The sequence below is a fragment of the Balaenoptera borealis genome, assembly GCF_965194805.1.
Source record: "Balaenoptera borealis genome assembly, chromosome: 3".
Lineage (NCBI taxonomy): Eukaryota > Metazoa > Chordata > Mammalia > Artiodactyla > Balaenopteridae > Balaenoptera > Balaenoptera borealis.
In genome coordinates this window covers 132,382,786-132,398,634 of record NC_138866.1, presented here as the reverse complement: position 1 = coordinate 132,398,634, position 15,849 = coordinate 132,382,786, and the positions used below count along the sequence as shown (strand labels likewise).

The 15,849-nt window shown below is 40.5% G+C and overlaps 1 protein-coding gene across 2 annotated transcripts in view; it reads left to right on the top strand.

The window, feature by feature from the left end:
* The window catches only part of GABRB3 (gamma-aminobutyric acid type A receptor subunit beta3), a 242,617-nt gene that overhangs the window by 17,259 nt on the left and 209,509 nt on the right, over nucleotides 1-15,849 (top strand). The window contains exons 1-3 of one of the 2 annotated variants that reach the window (XM_082385167.1): nucleotides 495-677; nucleotides 806-897; nucleotides 1,113-1,180. In XM_082385167.1, the coding sequence (XP_082241293.1) occupies nucleotides 598-677; nucleotides 806-897; nucleotides 1,113-1,180 (240 nt within the window). In that variant the 5' untranslated portion in view covers nucleotides 495-597. Of the gene's footprint in view, nucleotides 1-494; nucleotides 678-805; nucleotides 898-1,112; nucleotides 1,181-15,849 lie in introns of those variants that run through there. The other variant, XM_082385168.1, reaches the window with a different exon arrangement.

The window sequence follows — 15,849 nt, the reverse complement described above, 5'->3', positions numbered from 1 at the left end:
TCCCGCGGGCAGAGGCGCTCCACTGCACTCATGGGCTCGGCCTGAGCCGCAGCTGGGCGGGGGTCGTAACGAAGGGGTCGGGCCAGGGAGGGGGCGGGGGGAAGCGGAGAGCGTTTCCTTCGCGGTCTCTGCCCACGTCGCCGTCGCCGATGATCCCCTCCTTCCTGGGTCGCAAGGAGCCTAGAGGAGCTGGCAGCGCCAGCCCTGCCCCGCGCCGCGCAGCCGCGACTCCGGCTTGCTGTCCCCGGCCGGGCTTCGGGTCTCGCTCCGCAGCCGCCGAGGAAGGAGGCAGCGCTAAGGGCCCGGGCCCACCAGCCGCGGCGAGCGCGGGGGAGGGCCGGGTGCGCGGCACTGAGCGGCCGGCTCCGCGGGCTCGGCCTCCGGCTCGCCCTCTCTCCTCCCCCCTCCCCTGGCTCCCGCGCCTGCTGCTCCTCCTCTCCCCGCGCCCGCTCCTCCTCCTCCTCCCCTCCCCCTCCCCCTGCGCCCTCCTCCGCTCCGGGCCAGCGCGGCGGCGGCGGCAGCAGCAGGAGCAGCCCCGGCTGCGGGTCGCGACGGCGGCGGGGCGCCCCCTCCCCCGTGCCGGGGCGCGGCGGAGGGATGTGGGGCTTTGCGGGAGGAAGGCTTTTCGGCATCTTCTCGGCCCCAGTGCTGGTGGCGGTGGTGTGCTGCGCCCAGAGGTAGGGTCGCGGGTGGGTTGACGGGAAGCGGGCCGGGCGCCGGGCAGGGCGCGCGGGTGTGCGCGCTGGGCGCTGGCGGGCGAGCCGCCGCCTGACCCAGCTCTCTCTGGCCCCCGTCCCTCCCGCAGCGTGAATGATCCTGGGAACATGTCCTTTGTGAAGGAGACGGTGGACAAGCTGTTGAAAGGCTACGACATTCGCCTAAGACCCGACTTCGGGGGTAAGTAGGGTGTGCGCGGCCGCTGCGGGCAGCGCGACCCACCGCGCTGGCGGCCTGGGTGGAGGAGGGAGGCGGGGGCCGCTTCCGCCGAGCTGCGGCGGGGTGGGGAGGGGGGCACTTCGCCTGCGCCCCCTCCTCGGATAGCCCCCCATCCTCAGAGCCGTTGCAGCCGGTGCCTGAGCCAGGCTGATCACCGTGTCGTGCGCTTCCCGCAGGTCCCCCGGTCTGCGTGGGGATGAACATCGACATCGCCAGCATAGACATGGTTTCCGAAGTCAACATGGTGAGTGCCTGCCCTCCCCAGGGCTGTCCCCGAGCCCCTGCCCCGCTGTCTGGGCCCACAGGCGTCCACAGTACCGGGCCAGAGGCCTCCTGCGCCGGGCTGAGCTTCCCGGGCCCGCAGAGGGAGCGGCGCTCTTGGGCGCAGGTCTCCTGTTCGTGAGGCTCCCTCCGCCCGCCTGAGTGCGCGGGGGTAGTCGTTGGCGTCAGAGACGCTCGGAGGGCGCACCCTTCCCGCCGTAGGAAGGGGTCCTGGGCTCACCCGAGGCTGGGCTTTCACCGCCGCCCTGGTGCTGCCAGCTCCTCCAGCCGTCGTTCCCCTGGTCCTGAGGCTGCCCCAGTGTCTTCTCGCCTCCTTAGCAACAGGCGCCGGGGAGCGGGGGAGGAGAGGAGAGTTGTGGGGGTGGCTCGTATTCTAGGTAAGAGCTGCTTAAGGGTTCCTTTGTTGTCTTTTGGAAAGAGGTGCTGGCCGCCGGAAAGCGCGGTGGGCGGTGGGTCTGTGTGTTCCTGGCTGTCTCGGGTCAGTTTCCTTGGTGTCAGTGGCTTTTCCGAGGGCAGGCTCGTGACAGTGAAACCCGGACCCCATCCACCAGGCTCTGTCGGAGGTGCTGACGGCCCGGGCGGCTCTGAGAACTGGAGGGCCTGGGCAGCCTACGGGCTTTCTCTGCCCGGAGAGTCGAAGGCGAGGGAACCAAGTGTCCCTTAGGGCTATGTTAACGGTGACGGGATTCAGTATTCCGACCTGTGGAAAGTGGAGGCCCGTGTCCCGAGGTGCGAAGTGGGTGTCACGGGCTTTTGCTCAGGATCCTTTAAGACAACAGGCAATAAGGAGAAAAATGACCCCTTTCATTTGTTAATTGAGCTGAAATACCAGGGGATTTGGAAACGGGTTTAAGTTTCTGTTGAGTGACACTTTAGAAATTATAAGAATGAGAATTTGGAAAAAATATATTTTTGGAAGAAATCGTTTGGCAACTTTTCTTTCTAAAATATAACACCGAGAATATAATGAGGCATGAGATAGACTCGATAGATTTCTCAAGTCTGTTGGACATCAGAGCCACATGGGCAAACTTGTTTTAAATGCATACTCCCAGGCTCTGATTCTGATCCAGTGGTGTGGAGTGGAATCTTGGGGTCTCTGCATTTCAAACTAGTGCTCCAGATTTTTTTTAAGCAGGTGTTTTGTGAACAATATTTTGAGAAACATTGCAATAACATAGAAATGTTGTTTACAAATAAACTAAAACCATGATTTTTAAATAGACTGTTTAACAAGATATATGTAAAAGTATATACTAGTATGGATTTTGTAGAAAAAAATCTGACTACATGAAACTATATTTTTTATCAATTTTCACTCTTAACCTAAAGATTTTAAAATTATAATGTGTGATTTTAAAAAAAAGTAACTTTCTTTCAATGTATATCACTAAGGACATTTATATACAAGTGTTAATAATAAATAAATAAATAAATAAAGTGTTAATAATAAAAGCGTTAGCAAGAAACAGACTTTACATACATTACACTAAAAACATCATGTATATTTTACTTTTTGTAATTTTGTAAAAATAATTCTGTCAAAAATATGTTTTGTTTTATGGCCTTAAGGAAACAAGTTAATATATTCAAGATTTACTCTGTAGTCTGTGATTTTCTCTATTGGCAACTGCACAGTCTATAGAGAAGACAGTTTTGTACGGAAGTTAATCGACTTAGTGGATTTTTATGTCAAAAATTATTATATTGGATGTCAAATTATGGAGAGAATATACTGATGTGGCACTTTAAGAACTCTGTATAGTACTAAAACATTCAGGGGAATGGGGAGAATGTCTTGTTGCAGATCATTGCACATTTTCTTTGAATTAATATTTAAACTTAGTTATCCACTTGTTTAGACATCATGCTGATACTTAGTACCTTAAAAACTTCATATGTAATTGCCTAATTCATGCACTATGAATTGAGGTGTCCCAATTTTCTCTGGACCCAATAATAGAAAGACGAATCGAGGACACAAGCCATTATATTGGATAATCTTTAAGTGCACATCCCAAAGCCAGTAATTATGCATAATGTAGCCATAGTATACTTGTATGCCTTTTTTTTGCATTCTCATGATGGAAATTTTTGTGGTTCTCTACACTAAGTTTATTATAAAGAAAGACTGGGGATTGATGGGATGGGAGATTGAAGGCCATTGGACAGAATTACTGACTGGCATCTGAAATATCTTCCACAAGTGGATTGGTAAAACCATTCGCTAGAAAAATCTGATTTCCCTTAACTCATGATCAGGATCATAGCTCATGATCATAGCTATGATATTTGATTTTTTTTAATTGAAAGAACTTCAAATACAGCAATGATTAAGTATCATTTTGGAGGTAACATTTTATAGGGAAAGAACAGAGAGTATGTGAGCATAAGATTAAACCCATCACTCAATCATGTTGCTTAAAAACAATGAATTATATTTATGAGCTTCCTTAATCACCTTACTAGTTACACGAAACTAAGTGTTGTTAGCTTATGAAACTAAATAAGCAATGGTCTTGCTTTAAGGATGCTACAGCTAGTAGAGGAGATATGTCAAATAGTTGTAACAAAAGTAGGTGAGTCCCATTTAGAGGAACAAAAGAAAGGGGTATGGCCTAAGAGAGAGAGGGAAGGAAGGAGGGAGGGAAGGAGGCAGAAAGAGGGAGGGGGGGAGAGAGATATATTGAGATTACTTCTGACATGGAAAGCCTCATGAAAGAACTTAAGAAATGATATCTAAATTGGGTGGGTGAATAGTGGGGAATAGAATTGTGACTGGCATAGATAGAGGAGGATGTTCTGGGTTAGGGAAGAAATTGGCAAAACTACTGATGGATAGATCTGCAGGATAGGAGATTGTGAAGGAGAGACTCAAAAGATGAAATTGGAAAAGTAGGACAAATCCCTGTTCACCTAGGCCCTTCTCTGCCTTGCCAAGTGTTTCAGATGTTAATTTTCAAAAATTAAGGAGCCTGTAAATGTTTTTAAGCAGGTGATTGACATGATTTAAGATGTGGTTTAGGATGAATATTTTGGCCAAAATGTTAATTTAGATAGAGGAGTCAGAATGATGAGTTAGAAGAGCAAAGTTCACTAGAAAATTCAGGGTAAATGATCATGGAAAGTTGTTCTTTGAAATTTTCTTCTCAAAATTTCATAGATATGCTTTTGAAAACATATATTTAGTGAAATAAAGATTCCTTAATATCTGAAATAAAGATATGCAAAACATGTATATCTCAAGATGGGACAGATATGTGCTTGTCAGTGAGCATTTTGGGGGTGAATGTAAAGAATATTGTTACTTTTCTCTTTAAACTATTATAAAGCACAGTGTTTATCTATTGATGGTGCATATAGATAATGCCTCCAAATAATGCCTCTGACCTCAAAGAATTAAATAAATAGATACATTATGCATATCCGTGTATATGTCATCGTGCATTTTAGTGTTTTGTATTAACAATCTAAAAATGGATTTTAGTATTTTAATACTTAACATTATTTTGCCATAACATGTTTCACTGATAATGGAGATAGTCTACATTTCGATTTTTCCTAATCTTCTAATTTTTCTTTTCATGCACTTTTTAAAATTGATATAGTTAATTTACAATGTTGTGTTAGTTTCTAGTGTACAGCAAAGTGACTCAGTTATACATATATATGTATACATGTATATACATACATACATATATATATATTCTTTTTCAGATTCTCTTCCATTATAGGTTATTACAAGATATTGGGTATAGTTCCTTGTGCTATACAGTAGGTCCTTGTTGTTTACCTATTTTATATATAGTAATGTGTATATGATAATCCCAAACTCCTAATTTGCCACTTCTTACTTTTTAATTAGCTGACTTGACAGAAATCAAACAAAAAACCATTTTCTTTTACATAACTTCCCTTGTTCTCTAGCTCTTGTTTTAAAATTTCAGACAATCTTTTAAAACTATGCATGGTTAAGTAATTATTGAGATTTAGTTTACATATTACTTTCTTTTTTTTAAGTTTATTTATTTTTTATTTATTTATTTTTGGGTTTTTGTTGCTGTGTGCGGGCTTTCTCTAGTTGTGGCGAGTGGGAGCTACTCTTTGTTGCAGTGCGTAGGCTTCTCACTGCAGTGGCTTCTCTTGTTGCGGAGCACGGGCTCTAGGCATGTGGGCTTCAGTAGTTGTGGCGCACGGGCTCAGTAGTTGTGGCTCGTGGGCTCTAGAGCGCAGGCTCAGTAGTTGTGCCACACGGGTTGAGTTGCTCAGCGGCATATGGGATCCTCCCGGAGGAGACTCAAACCCGTGTCCCCTGCACTGGCAGGCGGATTAAATGAGATTGTACTTATGGAAGAATACTGTCTACTGAAAACTTTTATATGCATGTGTTATAATTCTGGTGCTTAGCACTGGTCCAAGTGTGTGTTGAATAGATAGATGAAGGGATGAATAAGTGGACAAAAATTATTGAAAATATAGGAAATATAAGGAAATACTAAAAATAAAAATAACTAGGAAATTTTAATTTAAAAATAGTACTTTTTACTGAGACAGTGAAGCAGGTCTAGAACTCTTTAAAAAATCAATTAGTTAAAAAATAAAAACAGTATTTTAAAGTAGTCATATGAGTTCTTTTTTAATTTGAATGATTAGAAGAAGCCATTGTTTGATTTGTTAATTCAGAAATAAACTACACGTACTTGATTTCTACTTAATTAACTATAAAGTACTGAGAATATAAAGCTAGACTCAAACTCTAGTAATATAAATACTAATTTTCTATGATTTAACTTGTATTTTGTTATTATTCTGTACTTAATTCATCTATTAAAATTAGCTCATCCTGGGACTTCCCTGGTGGTGCTGTGGTTAAGAATCTGCCTGCCAATGCAGGGGACATGGGTTTGAGCCCTTGTCCGGGAAGATCCCACATGCTGTGGAGCAACTAAGCCCGTTCACCACAACTACTGAGCCTGCACTCTAGAGCCCGCGAGCCACAACTATTGAGCCCGTGTGCCACAACTACTGAAGCCCATGTGCCTAGAGCCCGTGGCCCGCAACAAGAGAAGTCACTGCAATGAGAAGCCCGTGCACTGCAATGAAGAGTAGCCCCACTCGCCGCAACTAGAGAAAAGCCCACGTGCAGCAACGAAGACCCAATGCAGCCAAAAAAAAGCTCATCCCAATGAAAATGTAACTACAGGGTTATTTTTTCTGACTTAATGCATATAAATCATAAATTATTGTCTTTTTTTTTTTTTCAGTTGTGAGCTCCTTTTAGGTGACATATAATGTGTCTTTAGTTATTATGAGAAGTAGATTTGTCCCTTATGCTTGTTGTATTGTATTCCTTTGTCATTTATTGTATTTTCCTCTTATAAAATCCACTTGTTTTCTAATGTCTCAGTGTAAAATTAAGTATGGTACATAAGAACATGGTTTTAGCACATCTCAGCAAGCAGCTTTGGCACTGCATCACTGTAAAATGGGTGCAGTCTTACTCACGAACACAACACGTAAACATTTGCACTCATTTTGTCTTTCCCCTTTTCAGAAGAGTGGGAAAGAGGAGAGGGTTTCCCTGTATAGAGTGAGCTGGGATCACCTGGAGAATTCAGCTTTAGGCATATTCGATCAAACTTATGTTAATCAATTCCCCTCTTCGTGCTGCAGAATCTAGGGTTGCTCTGCCCATAGTGAATGCTGAAGGGGCACCCAGTGCCCAGTACCTGGCCAGGTCCTCAGGCAGAGGAGCTGAGTCCCAGGAGTCCAGCTGTGTGCTGAAAAGAGCCTAATGGGATTGGGAGTTTTGGGTCCTGTTTCCAGGTTTATGGGAACATCTAGCCTTAGGCAAGTCATTTAACACTCAGTAATTCAGTCTCAGGCTTCCCAGATGCCCATGGCATCCCCACAAAATTGCCAAAGTAATAGCACGAAGGGCTCAGCTCTACACAGAAAATTGAGGTAAAGACATCCACAGGATCACAGCCAAACAAACACGTTAGAGAACTGTCCTTACTGATTTCTCTAAAGAGGCTCTGGCTGCTTTCAGAGTTTGCATATGAATTGTTACTAGCATTTTAAAGGTTGGAAATGTGCTAATGCTCTTATTACCAAGTAAGCTGGGGGATGACTCAGCAGAAAGGAAAAAGTGTTTCTCTGACCCAGTTGGGTTTGGAAAACTGCTTACGTGGAAGGCACTCCATGGGTAAGGTACAATGAGCATGTTGGCATTTGGTTCCAGGTTGCTGCATTTAGGAGGTAAGATTGTTTATTGAGGACATTACTTTTCCCTGGCAGTGTGTTTCGTGCCTAAGTTATGATCAAACATCAGTGCTGGGGCACTGATAAGAAAGCATATAATGAACTTCAGAGGTGGATGAGAATAACCCTTACATAATACGTTCTTTATGAAGGGAGGTTTTTGTTTAATATTAGAAGGAATGGTATGGGGAGCAAAGAGAATGCTTTTTGTCTTTCCCCTCAGGGAGGTTGTAAAGCTTACATTGCTGCATCTCTTAAAAGATGGATCTTACACACATTTCCTTGTTGTGAGCAACCTCTTCCTAGAGCCTGTGCCAGGCTGAGGGATCCTATGTTGTACTGCACATAGAAGTAAGTATTTCATTTGAATTAATGGCGTAAATCTGCTTATTTACATACTAAAAACTTTATGATTCTTACCAGTAAAGCAGTATGAATTCAGCATTTGATTTTGTACAATCTGATATCTGTAATAGCTCTCCTTTTCTTCCATTGGTAGCAGAACCCTTCTTTCTCCTATGGGTTCTGTATCATATCGTATATACTGTCATTGTGCTTTGAAGCCTACTGAACGTTTGTTTTAAATAAATGAAGCCTATTGACCATTTGGAATCTTTAAAATTTTCTTATAATACATGTTGAGGTGTAACTTAGGGAGATGACAGCTAACAACAGTTTTATGTCATTTATGTCATACTTCAGGTATTTTATCGTATTTGATCATCAAACATGATCAGTTTAGTGAAGTATATCTTATAGGTAGGTGTTAATCTCATCTCCATTGTTCAGGTGAGAAAATAGCCTCAGGAATAGCACTGACTTACTACAAAGGCAAAGCTGGGACTTGGTCCTATTTCTTTGTTCTTTCTACCTCATTATGCTACAGAGCAATAAAAAAGTGCTCTGTTAGGCCCTCATGAGATTTTACCTTTTTCCATGACCTTCATTACCATCTAAAGTGGATCTTCCAATTTACTTTTCCATGAACTCTTAGTCTTTCCTTATAACACTATCAAAGTGTTAAATATTCTGGTGTGCTTGTTTGCTTAGAGGCTTTCTTCTCCATTTTTCTCCCCCTTAAGACTGTAAGCTCCATCAGGCAGATCTGTGTCTAAGAACAGCCCTTGCATAGTGCTTGACACATGATAGGTATCATTCTTCATTCATATATTTTCTTTCAACCAATATCTAATATACACTAGTGTCTATATATATATAGCATCTATTAGATTTTGGTTGAAAGAAAATATATGAATGAAGAATGAATGAATGAATAAATATGTAAGTGCATGAATAAATAGGCAGATAGCTTTCCAATGAAATATTTTTATAACTCAGAATTTGGGCTCATGACCAAGAAGAACCTTTTATAGGCTAAATGTGATGTATATAGTTTTTACTTTAGGGGACTTAATTTGATCAGAATTTGTATAATTGTACACAGTATAATACTGTCAAGTGTCAAGTGCTGTCAAGTGACAGCTTGTCAAGCTGTCAAGTGTTCTATAGCAGTTACCCCCTTCACTGGAGAGCTTTTACCCTGATTTCAAAGCAGAAAAGAGGGAAGTATTGCAGTGGTTCTGTGATGTACAGCCTGTGTAAGGGTTAGTGTGTATATTTCAAACACCAGTCACTAGTGCCTTTGTACACTCAAAGTTTTGTGTCTAATTGGAAGTATATGTGGTTCGAACTTTTCTATATGATAGGGAAGTTTTGGTGGTTCTTCTTATATTGGGATTTATTGGGCTCTGCATTCCCTTTCTGATGGCCGCTCAGCAGTGCAGTGGAGCTGCATTGGTTTTCATTCGTTTGCTAGCTTTCCAGCACAGTTTACTTCTGGGCCATTTATGCCAGCCATTAAGAAGATTCTCTAGCTGCAAAATTGGGAAGACTAGGACTAAAATAGGTTTCATCTCTTGGCACTTTGCTCAGTCCTGTCAATTCAAGACGGAGAGCTAGCCTCCGATCTCTGTGGTGGGGGATGTATTGATAGAATTCTCTTACTCCCTTGGTTACCCAGAGACTGCATTAAGAAATAGAAGCCATTTGTAAACATTAATGCATGTATCCCTTTTTACATTTTTCCATTGAACTTAAGTATCACACAGAAGCGTTAATATAATTAACAAAAACCTTAGCATGCATGGAACTAACGTTTCAGATGAATAGGAATAAGATTAAGATATGAGAATGTCATAGTTCTTTAAAAACTCTAATTTGTGCTTGTCCATTCAATCTGAGAGAGGATATGGATTCTAATGATTACAACATCATCATATTTTACCTCAGTTCTACAATGAAAGAATTCCTTTTATGTAAAATATTTGCTAAATCCTAATTCATGACATGAAATACATTTGTTTTATTTTGAATTGACTTAAAAGGATAACAGAATTTACTGGTTTAAAGCTATATAACTGTGTTTGATACATATGTATAAAATGTTTGTTACTTAATTCAACATCACATCACTCTTCTTTTAAAATTTAATTTTTTGAATTAGACTTTACAATTGATAACTTTAATGAGTAGAGGGAACAACTTTTCTGGATCACCCATCATTACAAGTTGTTTGTGTGTGTGAATCTGTGAATCCATGCAAACCAAAAATTATTTTAAAAGAAACAACAATTTGAGTAATTCATTGTAATATCATTGATTTTTTTCCAATCCTGATGACTCTAAAAATCCATCTGAGAGATACATCCATATATCAGGTTGAAAGACTAAACTGGTCACCAAGCGCAGTGCCTGTCATGTAGAATATGCTTAGTAAATATTTGTTAAATGCATTTGTGTAGCACATGACCCTTGTGGTAAAGCTGTACGTTCTGTTTGTTTTATCGGAGAGATTCCCTTATTTGTATGTTTGTCAAGCACATAAAATTAACTGTAGCTTTACACATGAGGATTCCTGTGAACTTGTCACAGAAAAGACATCTGAATTATGGAAAACAGTGCCATTCCTATGGTCTAGACTAGTGGTTCGAAAGGTATAGACCAAGAAGCCTTCTGTGGTGTTGGATTGATTGCAGGGGTTGACACAGATAAGTGCCCTCCAAGCAAAATTTCTCATCATTGGTGTAGTCTGTGCTTTGCCTTTCAAAAGCAGTGTACATACTAGAAAGAGGCTGGGAATAACTGAGTGTATGAGGAGCAGGATTGATTGTGTTGTATTCCTTTTTATGCTGTTAAACATTCTGTGGATAATTCATTGGTGTGAGGCTATATTTGATTGTGCCATTGAATGAGTTTTCATTTCTGAATTTTTCCTTTGGCCCTGGGCACCAAAATTCCCTGTGAGAATGTAATTTCTTGTGGTATGGGCTAAAATAATGGTTGCTTAAGAGAACGCTGTTATATAGTGTACATGTATGCCCCATAATCAGTGTTTCTGCTCAAATAATATTGGAAATTATGTTAGAGATGTAAAATAGGTTTCTTTACTGTAGGAACTGTCAAGCCCTTTAATATGCTAATGATTTTTGTAAATCTTCAATAAGAGGGGTGAAGAATTCAATATTTAAAATATATGAATGGGGATTTTTTTCTTTTTGAGGGGATGGTGGACCTTATTAACACTTATTCATGAAGTTTTCTGTAGAACACAGTTTAGGAAATGTGGGTCTAACCCATTGAATTAGAATGAGCTTTAATACGGCCAGTCCTCAGGAATGATAACTGAGAAAATTACTGCATTAACAAAGCCTATTCTGGTGACCATGTCCAAACAGCACAGAAGATACAATTTTGACAAAAAATGTATCAGTGCATATGGGAATGGGTAATATTTTCTGGAAATGAAGATTAAGCATTTCATAATTAGATTGATAAAAAACACAAAGATTTTCTTCTATAACAATACTCTCTGTCACACTGAAGGAAGATCTGTGTTTCAAGCCTTCTTGTTTTCTTGTAAATATTACAAGAGTAAATGATACAGAAGCAGAGAGAGTTGTGTTGAGCAAGAGAGGATGCAAAAAAGGCTCTTGGGACAACAATAGTAGGTTAATTTTGAGAACAAAATATGTCTCTTTGAGGCTGTTGGGCTTAACCAGTGCTTTCTTGGAAGGCTGGAGATTCCTTCTTGGGGCAGGAATAACAGGCAGTGCTGTGATTCTGCATTCCACTAGGGAGGGTTGACATGTATCTTTGAATATATTACATTGCATAAACAGATATTTATTATAATCTACAATACATATTATATATAATGAAATTATATAGTATACTGTATATTATATAATTTATGTTATTCACATTTATATGTAAAATAAGATTCTCTTTAAAAATAAGATTCTCTTTGGTTGAAAGGTTCTGGTGATAAACATTTTAACATCCCCTGGAGTAAGACATCTCTAAAATTCCCTGTATGACTAATTCTCTATAGTTCTATGAAGAGTCTATACATGTTCATGAATAGTCAGTGACAACAGCCCAGAGGGCAGATGCATCTTCTGGACTGTTCCAGAACCACAGGAATATTATAACAGGGCAGTATTGCTCAGGCAGCACTGGGGAGGCACCACTGGGGATCTGGGCTTGACTGGTAATAATGGGTGAGGAAACCAAAGTAGATCCAGAAATGTAAAGAGATGCAAAAGTGTTAATTGATTATAAGGATAATAGGTTTTGTTTGTTTGTTTGTTTGTTTCTGGCATTTAGGAGCATAGGGAGCTGGTTTAAAAAAGGAGGGCTCTTGTTTTGGAAATATTATATATCTATAGATTTTTTTCCCCCTAAGTCATGCTTTATTTATCATTACACTCTATTGTCCCAAAGCTTTTGTTTATGATTGAAAAGCTAGTCTCAAAGCTTGAGCAAACTCTTTAGAATTTTAATTATCTAGGTAATTTCCTTAGTACTCCAGGCTATTTTACCTTTAGAGACCACAGGGGGTCTAACTGTCAAGATTGCCCTTGGCAGTGGAAAAGAGTTGGTTGTCAGAACTCTCAGATTACAAAGGGTTTGTCTTAACTTTGGCAATTATTCAGACTCAATGGTCTTCAATCTGATCTTTTTTTTTTTTTAACAAGCATATTAAAATTGATTCTTTAAGTTGCCTTCTAGCTCTGATTTCTGTGGTTTCTTAGAGTCTGTGAGCAGTTAAAAACATAAGGGACCTTCTGTTTGCATTACACAGACCGCTGCTTCTTATCATTTGATACTGTGTGTAGTTTAATTGGGTATCCTAGTGGTGGTCATCTGGCAGCTTGCAGCCTTATAGTCAAAGCATGGCCCATTTTCCCCAAGTTATCTGTGCTGTGTGCTGCAAACCTGGGACATGTCGTACATAAGCAGTGAGATTTACAGTCTGTACCCATGCTCATTAATTTTTGTGTTTCAAACATGGTGTTGTTTAGTTTTTGGTTTGAATTCAGAGTCACTAATTTATGAGTGAAAACTAGCGGGCTGTTAAAATGCTTCTGTTTTATCCAAACCATGACCTTTCCATTATCATCTAAGAAAAATAAGTCAATTTGGAAATGTCAGTTAATGCCCAATAGGGTACCAAATTGTCCATATTCAGATTTTTCAAAAATTCTACATGAATGTAATTCATGCAACAGTTTTGAGTCTTCTGTGGTATTTCTGTGACATAATTTTAATATTGCTTGAGTTCATAGTCCAGTCAGAAAGGAAGAGGGTGTGGGCTGAGTCAGAGTTACCTGTACTGCCCTCAATCAGTTTGGGATGATTAGCCAGCATTTCGTGAAGATAACTGTAAGCTTAGACCTCAAAGGTAGTTGCATATTGTGGCCTCTCTACAAAAAAATAAAGTTTTTACCATGTTCTACCTCTTTCTTGATTCCTTGCCTCATTTAAGGCAAAATTATTATACATAAAATCCAAGCAAGAAAACCTGTGTAGATATAGGGATAAAGACTTGGGCTTGCCTGAACTAGAGATTGCAGAATGAGATACGTAAAATTGTTTAATTTTATTCTGAAAGAGGAAAAATGTGGATGTGCAAATTATTATATAACTAGGAAATTACCTATTTAAAATTATATAGATCAAAATGTATAGTGTGACTCAAACTTGGATGTAATCAATGACCAAAAAAATGTTAATAATTTTCAAAGTGTTTACTTCATATTTATTTACTGTAGGTGAAATCCTGCTAATAATGGATTGCAGTATCTGGTTAGGAGAAATTGTAGCACAGTAAAGACAGTAAATAACTGATTTCCTAACTTAGCACTTTGAAATAATTTATCTACAGTGGTAGCCCCACGCATAGATGTTCCTCAAAGTTTTTTTTTTTTCCTTTCTTTCTCTCCCAGAGCAAGAGGGGTATGGCAGCTAGTCTGGACTAGCAAAGTTCAGACATTAAAAGGGGAGACACTTTGTTCCAAGTGTAATTGAATTAGTGCACCTTGGGTAACACCAACTCTGAGGACCAGTGGGGGTACAGGTCCTGGGCATTAGCTGGTTTACTAAGATTAAGGTGAAAAGGTCAAATAAGGGAGGTAGATGTCCTTCCTAGTCTCTCGGCTACCTATCTGAATGACATCTCCCCTGATGAGATAAGAAATGGGGGTCTTACCTGCCAGTTTTTCTCTCCATTTATCTTTCTGGGATTTTGAATGAAAAATTTTGATACCACAAGCATCAGATTGGCTCAGTAATTTCTCTCCTTTTATCATATCTTTCAGTTTCTAAAACTATTAAGGAAAAGCCTCTTTTTTTTTCTCCAACATACTTCAGAGGAAAACGGAATGAAATTTGTTAAACAAAGGCTGACAGGAAAGCAAGCATCTATTAATTGACATCCAATTTCCTGATATGCCAACCTTTGCCCAAGACTGTACTTGATTATGCAATAATGTGCAAACAGAATATCGGAATTTACTCATGCTATAGTATTAATAGAAACTGTCAGTTACCCAGGGGAAGGACTCACACATCAGTTTCACATATTACTGAACTATTGGGTTGGCCAAAAAGTTCGTTCCGGTTTTTTCATAACATCTTATGTTATAAGATGTTATGGAAAAACCCAAAAGAACTTTTTGGCCAACCCAATATTTTCTGTCAGGTAAGTGTGAGTGTTTCTAGATCACACTTCTGTAGAGATTTTTTTGTGTGACTATTTACATTGTAATAGAAATGGTGAGACCGATAATCATGACAAAACTCTGAAATAGAAAACATAGAATTCTGTCATACTGACAGTAGAGCCTGTTGCGATGGTAGAAAAGGGGAGTGTAAGGGGCCGATTTTGTGAATATTTATGGTGGAACACTACTTTCGTTGCTTCAGAGTGAAGTGCTATATCTAATTTACACTTATTCTAATAGGTTAGTCCAAGATAAGCTGTATGTATAGATTTTTAAAGTTCCAGGCTTATCAAAGCACCTTGCATTCGTAAGTCAACTCTGGAACTAGTCGGGGAGAGGCAATGCAATGAATTTTTCCTTTTTTAATTCTCAAAATAACTAATATCACGTAATAATTCCTCTTGTGTTGTCTTTCATGGCTTTTTGGTTCACCTGTTCTGTGCTGATGAGCATATTCTTGTGCTGTCTCCTTCACTCTAAATGCTTCAGATTTAAGAGGTGACTTAACTAGTGTATAACTGCTCTCATACGCCAAAGAAACACTCAGCATCATAGATCCAAATGATAATAGTTTGGGCTTTTCCACGTGTCTCCAGTTTAGCACATCTTTTCACGTTGCCTCTGGCACTTCAGACTTGAAACTCTGGCAAGCACTCAGCGCCACATGAGGTTGTGCAGAAACTCAGGAGGAGAGGGTGCTTGCCTGGAGCTCAGGAGTGAGTCACTCAATAATCATCAACCTGTGCAGATGTGGGAGGACAGTGACAGTGAAGGTGGGGATGAGGAAAGAGGAGACACTGAGAGTGTTCTGAAAAGCAGTTTGGAGGAAAGTGAATAGGACTAGATGGCATGGAAAAGACATAAGGGAGCTATGGGTGGGATTGAAATAGCAAAACATGATAAAACTGTTACAAGAAACTGGATTTTTGATTCTTTAAATACTTGCGATACTGGGACATTTGGTCATGTTTAATTAAAAAATAGATATATGCCAGTTTGTACTGTGCAAAAGAAGAATTAAATTGTTTACTTCTGCTCTTCTTACTTTTTCCTTTGAAAAACTGGAACCACTGGGGGTGTTTGAGTCCCTGAATTGGAGCCCATCATCCTCCTGGGGGGCAGCTGCCCAAAGTACAGAGTCACTAAGAGGGTTTACAATCTGCTCAGAACCTGTGCTGAAACCCCAGGTGTTTTCAGAGCTGCAGGCCTTACCGGACACTTTGATGCATGTTCTTTTCAGGTGTGATGGGAGGGAGGCAAGCAGGAAGGAGAATCTTTAAATGAGAAGGAAGGCAGAAATTCT